Source organism: Lagenorhynchus albirostris, chromosome 1, assembly GCF_949774975.1.
Source record: "Lagenorhynchus albirostris chromosome 1, mLagAlb1.1, whole genome shotgun sequence".
Taxonomy (NCBI): Eukaryota; Metazoa; Chordata; class Mammalia; order Artiodactyla; family Delphinidae; genus Lagenorhynchus; species Lagenorhynchus albirostris.
Window position 1 is genome coordinate 45,779,807 of NC_083095.1, and position 11,159 is coordinate 45,790,965.

Consider the following 11,159-nt stretch of genomic DNA (forward strand, 5'->3'; position numbering starts at 1 on the left):
CTTGCAAAAATGCAAACACATTTCTATCTCTAGATGGGCTGTAACAAAAGCAGAAGACTTAAACAATAGTCAGTTTTATAAAAAGAGATGAAATCTGACCACAGTCCACACATTTCCCAATGATTTTCTGTTTGCTGCATCGTATCTATGAGTCATCTGACACAAAACAGCTGTAAGGCCTCTCTGCTATAAGGACATGATGGTATAAGTTCCATGCTCTACCAGGAGCTGCACCCCAGTTTGTGGTCTAGTCGATGACAAAATTTACATAACACGAGTTCCAGCCCACTAAGCCTACCCCACAGGGTGGCTACCCCTCCCCTCCTGCAGTCCCTGGAATGGCCATACTTTGGACTGGCTCCCGCCCCAGCAGGAAACACAGGCCTCTTGGCTGCTGGTGCCAGAGTGTTGCCTGGTTCCTGACCACACCCGTAGATTTGTTTGCTTTCTTTCATTTTGGGGAGGATCTTTTTATTTTTTTAATTTATTTTTAAAATTTCATTGAAATATAGTGTTGATTTACAATGTTGTGTTAATTTCTTCTGTACAGCAGAGTGACTCAGTTATACATATATATATTCTTTTCCATTATGGTTTATCACAGGATATGGAATCTAGTTCCCTGTGCTATACAGTAGGACCTTGTTGTTTATCCATCTTATATATAACAGTTTGCGTCTGCTAATCCCAGACTCCCAATCCTTCCCTTCCCCTCCCCCACTCCTTGGCAACCACAAGTCTGTTCTCTGTGTCTGTGAGTCTGTTTCTGTTTTATAGATATGTTCATTTGTGTTGTATTTTAGATTCCACATATACGTGATATCATATGGTATTTGTCTTTCTCTGTCTGACTTACTTCGCTTAGTATGATAATCTCTAGGTCCATCCATGTTGCTGCAAATGACATTATTTCATTCTTTTTAATGGCTGAGTAATATTCCACTGTATATCTATATATATATCTATATATATCTATATCTATATATATATATATATCTCACATCTTCTTTATCCATTCATCTGTCAGTGGACATTTAGTTTGTTGCCATGTCTTGGCTATTGTACATAGTGCTGCTATGAACACAGTGGCACATGCATCTTTTCAGATTATATTTTGTCTGTCTATATGCCCAGGAGTGGGATTGCTGGATCATTTAGCAACTCTATTTTTTAGTTTTTTGAGGAACCTCCATACTGTTCTCCATAGTGGCTGCACCAATTTACATTCCCACCAACAGTGTAAGAAGGTTCCCTTTTCTCTACACCCTCTCCAACATTGATTATTTGTAGACTTTTTAATGATGGCCAGTTTGACCTGTGTGAGGTAGTCACTACCTCATTGTAGTTTTGATTTGCATTTCTCTAGTAATTAGCGATGATGAGCATCTTTTCATGTGCCTGTTTGCCATCTGTATGTTTTCTTTGGAGAAATGCCTATTTAGGTCTTCTGCTCATTCTTTGATTGGGTTGTTTTTTTTGTTTTGTTATTGAATTTATGAGCTGTTTATATATTTTGGAAATTAGGCCCTTATTGGTCGCATCATTTGCAAATATTTTCTCCCATTCCATAGGTTGTCTTTTCATTTTGTTTATGCTTTCCTTTGCTGTGTAAAAGCTTATAAGCTTAAAGAGGTCCCATTTGTTTATTTTTTGCTTTTATTTCTATTGCCTTGGGAGACTCACCTAAGAAAACATTGGTATGATTTATGTCAGGGAATGTTTTGCCTATGTTCTCTTCTAGGTGTTTTATGGCATCTTGTCTTATATTTAAGTCTTTAAGCCGCTTTGAGTTTATTTTTGTGTATGCTGTGTGTGTTCTAACTTCATTGATTTACATGTGGCTGTCCAAGTTTCCCAGCACCACTTGCTAAAGAGGAATTTTTGTTTTGATACAATTTCAATTTTACAGAAAAATTACAAGAACAGTACAAGGAGCTCCTACAATCTTTGATCCATTTATTTGCATTCTTGCCTTATTTGCACTTGGGTGCACACTCTCTCTCTCTCTCTCTCTCCCTCTTTCCCCTCCCACCCCTTCCTTCCCTCCCTCCCTTTTAAAAGTGAGTTGGAGATGTGGTGCCCCTTTACTGCTGAATACTGCAGTGTGCATTTTCCAGGAAGACATTCTCTTACCACAGTTCAGTTAACACAATCAGGGAATTAAGCATTAATCCAATACTACTATCTATTTCATCAATTGTTCCCAAAATGTCCTTACTTTTTTTTTTCTCTCCAAGTCCAGGACCAAATCCAAGATCACACACAACATTTAGTTGTCAGATCTATTTATTTTCCTTTATTCTGGAACATTCCTTCAGCTTTTCTTTATGTTTCTTGACCCTAACATTTTAAAAGAGTACAGGCCAGTTATTTTGTAGAATGTCTTTCAATGTGAGTTTGTTTCATGTTTCCATGATTAGATTCAGGTTATGCATTTTTGGCAGGAATATCACAGAATTGTTGGTGTGTCCTTCTCCAAGTATCCCAATCCAAGGCACATGGTATTGGATATTGGTTTATATCAATATAGCATTGTTAGGTTTGATTACTTGATTAAGTGCTTTCTGCCTTAATAATAACTGTGAAGTTGTTATTTTTTCCTTTCTAGTCAATAAGTAATTGGGGGGCATACTTTGCAACTCTGTAATTGTCCTTTTTTTTTTTTTGAGACTCATTCTTTTTTTTTAATTTTTTTGGCTGTGTTGGGTCTTCATTGCTGCACACGGGGTTTCTCTAGTTGCAGTGAGCGGGGGCTACTCTTCGTTGCAGTGCGCGGGCTTCTCATTGAGGTGGCTTCTCTTGTTGCGGAGCATGGGCTCTAGGCGCGTGGGCTTCAGTAGTTGTGGCGCATGGGCTTAGTTGCTCCACAGCATGTGGGATCTTCCCAGACCAGGGATTGAACCTGTGTTCCCTGCATTGACAGGCGGATTCTTAACCACTGCACCACGAGGGAAGTCCAGTAATTATCCAATTTTCTGTCAAACTTTTCCCTATCAGTTTTCTACCTCTGTTATTTTGGTGTTCTACTGTAGTGAAGAGGTTTCCCTTTACCTCCATTTATTTATTTGTTCATTTATTTATTTATATCAATATGGATTCTTCTTTTGTTTAGTGGGGTATAATCCATTACAAATATTATTTATTTTGATGCAAGATTGTCCCAGATCGGGCCAGCGGGAGCCCCATCCAGCTAGCTTCTGAGTCCTTTCAACATGATTCTTTGAGTATTTCTTTACTTTTTGGCTCAACAAGATGTTCCAGGCTCATCCTGTACTTTTCCTGCCCCCAACCCTGGAACAAGCCATTTCTCAAGGATCCCTGGTTCCTTCAGTGGGGAATGGTATTTAGAAACCAAGGTCTGGGAGTTAAATATGCTCATTCCCACTGTGTCATTGCTTCTAGTCCCTTTTAGCAGACAGAATTAGATTATATTACCTACATAAACACACAGAAATAGATTATTTTCTATCTATAAATAGATTATTTCTAATAATGTATTAGAAATATATTGGAGGCATATATAGAGATATATTAGTCATATATAGTTATATGGATAACTCCAATTCCAATGCAAAAAACACCTTTTCTGTATCTGTAATTTCTCTCCCCAACAATTGGAAATCAGACTCCCGCTTACCTCGTGCCCAAGAATATACAGCTTGTAGTTTCAGAATTGCTAATTCCTAGCACTACTAAAAGTAAACCTAACCAAGGTTCGATTTGTTTACTGTTTTTTTAGGTAAAATTTACATACATTGAAATGCACAAATCCTAAGTATACAGTTCAACGGCTTTTGACAAATAGCTGTACCCACATAACCCACACTTCTTTCAAGATATGGGACATTCATCTCTGTATCTTCTCAGAAAGTCCCATCGTGTTTCTTCCCAGTCAGTCCCCCCCACCCACCTGAGGCAACCACTGTTCCAGTATTTTGCTTAGTCTGAAGACATCAATTAGCTGCCCTGGTTTTGAACCCCCATCTTCATCTTGTGCTCTACTCTGGGCTCTCCCGCTCCAAGGCTCATGCCACCTCAGTGCCCGGACTTAGATTTTGTTGTGCTGCTCTTCCTTGGCAATCCCAGATTTGATTTCCAGTTCCTTTTCCAGTCTTTTGCAATCTCTGGTGCCAATGAGTCTGCTCCTCCTACAGGCTAGATGCTGATTCGGTTCCTGCACTAGTCTACACTCCTCATTCCTACTGATTTTTGACGCAGCTCCAGAGAATATCTGGCCTGGAATATACTTCCAGAATAACACAATTTACTAATGATAGTTACATTAAAAGGCACAGCACCTCAACACTTGGTCATGTCTCCCTGTCTGGCTGTGCTGACCACCCCCATCAGATGTGCCTCCTCCATACCCGATTCCCATAGGCTTGGTTTTTTAGATTGCTTTTTAAATTACTATAGAGCTACTGGTACAGCATAAACAAATACTATAGAAACAAAAAATGGCAAATTTGGAAAGATTCCCCCTCACCTCCTACTTCCATTCCCTTCCCCAGAGGTAACCTGATAAGTGTGTATCCTTCTAGATCATTTAACAGTGCTAGCGTGTGTGAGATTGTATGTGTATGCATACAGGATTTTTAAAATATATAAATGGAATCATGCTATATGTAGTTATCGCCAACTTGCCTTTACCATTTAACTTTAAAGTGTAGACCACTTTCTGTGTTAGTTAGTATAGAGCTGCCTGATTCTTTTTCATGGCTGCATGATAATCCATTGTATATAATGAGATCATATAATGTAACACATTTTGTTGTTGGATGCTTCACTTGCTTCTCATTTTTCTCTTTGACGACAGTGCTGCAGTGAACTCATTTGTGTGTGTGTTGTTGTGCCATCTACCTGACTCCTGGTGTTGGGCTTCAGCTATGCCTACCCTAGGGTGTCTCCGCTACGGCCAGTACTCATTTAGGCTTTGGAGGAGCTCGAGCAGGCTCAGTCCTGACCTCTGCTCTCGTCCTATTTTTCTGCTGTTGTGGTCGAGAATACTTTATGGCCCAGCTTCCAGAGTCCTGACAACACCACCACATCATGCAAAGGTGCAAAAAGTATGGCTAACTAGTCCCTCTGACTGTTGGGAGGGAAGAAAAGAAGGCCAGCTTTTCCAAATGCAATCCAGTTGGAGAAAGTCTGAAAGTGGCTGCCTATCAAAGTGGTTTTCAAGATCCTCACTCTTTTGCTCCTGGGAACTGACATAGGAGATACAAGGAGCTGAAGTGGTGTTAGAAGCTCTCCAAAGCAGCAGAGGGAGCCACGGAGTATGGTGTGTGTGTGTGTGTGTGTGTGTGTGTGTGTGTGGCCCTAGACTAAACGTCCTTGGCCCATGGATGGAGATAGCCAGTCCTTGATCTAACGTGTTGTTGTACTTTTGTGCTTTAAGATTTTCAAGCCCCCTGGCCCTGTAAGAAGCAGTAAGGGCTAATGAGAAGCAGGCTGTACTCTGGGAAACAGGAAATCTGGTTCCATTTATGACTTCATCGGGCCCTACCATGGAAGTCTGAACAGCTTCAGTTTGCTGCCCTGTGCTTTGGGTCTCTTGTCTAGAGGTGCCATCTGCGTCTTTAGGGTGCTGGGGTTAGAGTTCTTGTTTTTCCTGCAAGATAGTGCTAGTGTCATTGGCTGTTAAAAATGGGACAGGCCGGGGAGCTTTGCCATTTGGGGGAGATGTTTGCTGTGTTTGGCTTATCCTGCTTGCGTGTTTCCTTCTTTTTTACTTTCTGGACACACAGAATGAACATATGTTTGTAGCAGTGGAGGCAGGGGCTGAACTTCCCATGTGGCAGCCTCCTGAAATGTATTCTTGCACGCACAACTGCAAAGGCAGATGTTGACCTGCTCTCTCAACCCTTTGGGAACTCTCTGGGGAATGGTGGTGTGGTCACTGTCAGAGCAGAGCAACAAGCAAGTCTGCTTTAATCAGGGATGAGCTACGTTTGAGCAGTACTAAAGTTGCTCATGCAAAAGTAATTTATTTAGACAAATCAGGATTTTAAAGCTTTTCATTGAAGTGTAACTTACATGCAGAAAAGTGCATGAATTATAAACATACAGCTTAGTGAATTTGTGCAAAGTGAACACACCTATGTCACCCATATAACTCCTACCTAGGTCAAGGAGTAGAACATTATTGGCACCCCAGTAGACCCCTGTATCCCCCCCTCCCATTTACTAGTCCTTTGAGGTATAACCACTAACCTTTCAACACTTTATATTAATTTTGACTGTTTTGAACTTTATATATATTTGTGAAATTTATTCACATTTTGCATAGATTCTGTTTATTATTCTCATTACCACATGGAATTCATGATAGAAGTATACCACAGTCCATTTATCCATTCTATGTTGGTGGGGTTTGGGGTTGGTTTTCATTTGGGGCTATTGCACATTATGTTGCTATGAACAGTTTTGCACATACCTTTTGGTGCCTGTGGGCACCCACTTCTGCTGTATACATTCCTACAGGTGGAATTGCTGAGTCACAGGGTTTGCATACATTCAGCTTTTTTTTTTGCGGTACTCGGGCCTCTCACTGTTGTGGCCTCTCCCGTTGCGAGCGGAGCACAGGCTCCGGACGCACAGGCTCAGCGGCCATGGCTCACGGGCCCAGCCGCTCCATGGCATGTGGGATCCTCCCAGACCAGGGCACGAACCCGTGTCCCCTGCATCGGCAGGTGGACTCTCAACCGCTGCGCCACCAGGGAAGCCCTACATTCAGCTTTTAACAGACCTTGGAAACAGCAGTGGCAAGAGTTAGGAATGTAGTGGGTTTTTTTTTTTTAATAAATTTATTTACTTTTGGCTGCATTGGGTCTTCATTGCTGCATGTGGGCTTTCTCTAGTTGTGGCGAGCGGGGGCTACTCTTTGCTGCAGTACACGGGCTTCTCATTGCGGTGGCTTCTCTTGTTGTGGAGCAGGGGCTCTAGGTGTGTGGGTTTCAGTAGTTGTGGCACATGGGCTTCAGTAGTTGTGGCTCGCGGGCTCTAGAGCACAGGCTCAGTAGTTGTGGCGCACGGGCTTAGTTGCTCCACGGCATTTGGGATCTTCCCAGACCAGGGCTCGAACCTGTGTGCCATGCATTGGCAGGCGGATTCTTAACCACTGCGCCACCAGGGAAGCCCAGGAATGTAGTATTGATAGGGGACAGAGCACAGGGCTAAGATCAGGCCCCAGACCTCTGGTCACCTCCCAGGCTTGGATTACAGGGGAGCCAGAGTAAACCACTCACTCTCTGTGTTTCCTCAACTGTAAACTGGAAATAATCAGTACCTGCTCTATTCCTTGCTGTGGGTGGGAAAGCCCTCTGCAAAGTCTCAAGCTGCATGAATGGAAGCTGTCATTAACGTGGAAGCAGGGGAGGGAGACTTTTAATTATTAATGAGAACTAAAGAACAACTATACTGGTGTGAATTTCCGTTTCCAATGAAGAATCCAGAGATTAGATTAACTGCTCTGCTAGACAGAGTGGTATTGCCAGAGGGGCCTGTAATATTATTCTCTCAAACCCAGACACATAGAGTAACCTCCCAAGCCTGTCCTCCTCTGTATGGTACCAGAAGATTCCTCACCTGCCTGGAGCCCCAGGGGTCCTCCCAGTTTTTCCTCTCAGTCCCCAAGTGCCCAACTTCTTTGTTTCCTCTGCATCACCCTGAGTTGTCCTGATCTGGAAAATCTGTTTGGTTTGACTCTGCCCAGCTGGACCAGTTTTAAGGCACCAGGAAAGCCAAATGACACGAGCATTCCACACCCTCTTGCATTATTGAATGTCAGGTTTGAGTAATGTCAGGGAGGTGCTTTGGTCTCACAGTGACGCTAAAAGTTCACAGCCATTTATTCTCCCAAAGGTTGTACTATGCTAACTCAGGGGCTGTCAAAATTAATAATTAATTGAAAGTCGTGTCAAAACCTCTTCCACCCTATTGGTTCCCAAGCAGATAGTCACACAAGTAGATGGCAGTGCCCTCTTCTGGCCAAGGCCACACTTGCACGGCTGTGGCTAGGGTGAGGGGCTTGCGACACGGGTCTGGTTGTTCACTTGGGAGCAGGCTCATCTTGGGGTTAGTCTTGGATAAATCACATTTGGGGATCCACCCTTCCTTTCCTCTTCAAAAACGAAAGATCACAACTATGATGGCTAGTTTTATGTGTGGTTAACATTTAAATCAGTCCTTTTTTTACTCTCCGAATGTGGCTGGACCTTATCCTTAAGAGCAAAAACTGAGGTTTCCCAAATAATTTCTCCTTCAAGGCCGCAACATAGGAACTCTGTGTTTCCAACCTGCAGATTTTGAATTCAATACTACAACATCAACTCTTCCCTGAATTTCCAGGTTGCCAGCCTGCTCTATAAATTCCAGACTTGTCAGTCCTCACAATCATGTGAGCCAATTCCTTAAGATAAAACTGTGTGTGTGTGTGTGTGTGTGTGTGTGTGTGTATACAGTTGACCCTTCAACAGTGTGCACTTTAATCCAGTATATAGTCAGCCCTCGTATCCATAGTTCCTCCACATCCACGGATTCAACCAACCACAGACCGTGTAGTACTGTAGTATTTACTATTGAAAAATATCAGGTAAAAGTGGACCCACGCAGTTCAAACCTGCATTGTTCAAGCGTTTCAACTGTATGTATGTGTGTGTGTATATTATATATATGTGTGTGTGTGTGTGTGTGTATATATATATCTCCTGTTGGTTCTGTTTCCATGGAGAACCCTGACTGATGCAAAACCTAGTCCGAATTCCATTTTATATCAGTGACATCTCATTTGAATATATTGAATGTAAAGAGACACGAAGTATATAGCAGGTGACTTTCTGAGTTCAGGTTTAAGTTCCAGTCCCATTTCACGTACTAGCTTCATGAACTAGCTACTCAATTATATTTAGCCTTGGTTTCTTCATTTGTATAAAAGAGAAAATAGTAATATTTACTGAATAGGCTATTATGAAGATTAAGACAAAACATGTGCGTAGAATAGTGTCTGGCTCAGAGTAAGTATTCAGTAAATGTTAGTTATTATTATTAAGATTATTGAGGGAAGTTGTCAAAGAAGGGGATTTAAAGAGTGACGGGTACATGGCAGGGGAGTTAATCTTGCTCACCTCCCCCCCTTGTCTCTCCAAACTCTCATGTACAGGCAGTCTCAGCTTTTCACTACCTGTTCCTGGGGGATATTATAAAGCAATTTCTTATAGAGTGTCCTGTTTCTTCCCATCAGAACCCAATCAAGCTTAAAAGTTGGATTCCAATTTAATGGACTAAGCCATTATTATGTCACAAAAGCAAAGTACAATAAATCTTGGTAATTATTTAAAACAGCAAAATTATTCTTTTAAGTCTTAATATGGGGCTTCCATAAAATTTAATCTTCACGCCACAATACAGCTTATCATCAGTTAGCAGTTTTGTTTGCCTTCTGACAATTTAGAAGGACTTTCACACGGTGATTTAGTAGGTCAAAACCTGTGTTGTTTTTTTTTTTTTATAGGGAAAACTTTGGTATTTAGAATTAGCCAGCTGACCTCAGTTTAGACGATCCCAATTTTGTTGGCAGTATCCAAAGCATCATAGTCAGGACCCAGTTAAACATATGCCTTCTCTCCATCAGGCCTGATCAGGGTGTTGACCTTAGCCACGTCAATGTCATAGAGCTCCTTCACAGCCTGTTTAATCTGGTGCTTGTTGGCCTCGACGTCCACAATGAACACCAGTGTGTTGCTGTCTTCTATTTTCTTCATGGCTGACTCAGTGGTCAGGGGGAACTTGACGATGGCGTAGTGGTCAAGCTTGTTTCTCCTAGGGGCGCCCTTCCGAGGATATTTGGGCTGCCTCCTGAGCCTCGGTGTTTTGGGCCATCGGAAGGTAGGTGGCGTCCGGATCTTTTTTTCGTGGCTGTGGATGCCTTTCAACACTGCTTTCTTGGCCTTCAAAGCTTTTGCTCTGGCTTCAGCTTTGGGAGGGACAGGGGCTTCCTTCTTCGCCTTACGTGCCATCTTCGTGCAGTCAAAACCTGTTTTTAAAGTTAGCCAGATGGCTATATCTAGGTGGAGGGATTTGGGTTTTAAATATATCTATATACATAGTTATTTTTAAATATATACATAGATATATTTGTGTTTCCTCCAGTGATTCATCAGAAGGATCCACGAGACCCAATAGCAGGTTATATACTCACTGGGATTTATGATAACAAAGGTACAGAGTAAAAGCAGCAGGAGAAAGACATGCATTAATGGCATCCAGAGAGGTTCAAAACAGGCTTCCGATGTCCTTCCTTCTCGGAGGTCACACAGGAGTACTCTTTCTCTTACTGTTGACTATGAACACGTGTGAAATGTCTTTGCCCATAGAAGCTGTTTGAGTCTCAGAGTCTAAAGGTTTTATGGGGAGCTGGTCACATAGGTATATCCTGTTATGCAACCAACCATGACAACCGAAACTCAGGACCTTAATAATGAAACCAGGTGCAGATCGTAGATTTTGATGTTTGTGCAAAGCAACCTGACAAGCAGGTATGACACAGTCCATTGCTCCAGGTGTGTATAAGAAACCCATCAATCACTAACAAAAAGAACACTCTAAGCCCACATTCCCAGCGGTTGGCCAAGGGTTAATCATGGGTCCTTGAAGACAGGTAGGGAGTAGGCAACCAGACCTGCTGTGTTAACTCTTTCCTCACAGTCTGAATTTTCTTAAATGTCTATAATTCACCTCTGTTACTTTGGTAATCAGAAAAGTAACTAATAATATAAAGGCATCTGAAGTTAATGATTTTCCTTTTTAGTCATTTAATGATGCTGCTTTGTAATCGCAGTACATTTTCCTGTAATCAGCAGAGCTGCTGAGAGAAGTCAAGTCACCTTACTAAACACTTCATGGATGGCCATCAGAGCCTTCATACTCTTTGGGAAAACCATAATAACAGACTGGGACAGAGCATGTGAGACCTAGAAGGAACCACAGCAACACCTAGTTCAACTTTCCCATCTTAGAGATGAGGAAGTAGGAATACTGAGCAGTGAAAGGACTCACCCGAAGTTCTAAACCTTAGGTCTTTCAGTTAAAAACCTCTCTTGGTGGGGGGGGTGGTGGGAGGAATTGGGAGATTGGGATTGACACATATACACTATTGATAC

General features: G+C 42.1%; 1 protein-coding gene across 1 annotated transcript; it reads right to left on the reverse strand.

The window, feature by feature from the left end:
- Positions 1 to 9,605: 9,605 nt before the first annotated feature.
- LOC132530076 (large ribosomal subunit protein uL23-like) lies at positions 9,606 to 10,016 on the reverse strand. The gene has a single exon (XM_060167190.1). The coding sequence runs from the start codon at positions 10,014 to 10,016 to the stop codon at positions 9,606 to 9,608; it is 411 nt and encodes a 136-aa protein (XP_060023173.1).
- Between the last annotated feature and the right edge of the window lie 1,143 nt (positions 10,017 to 11,159).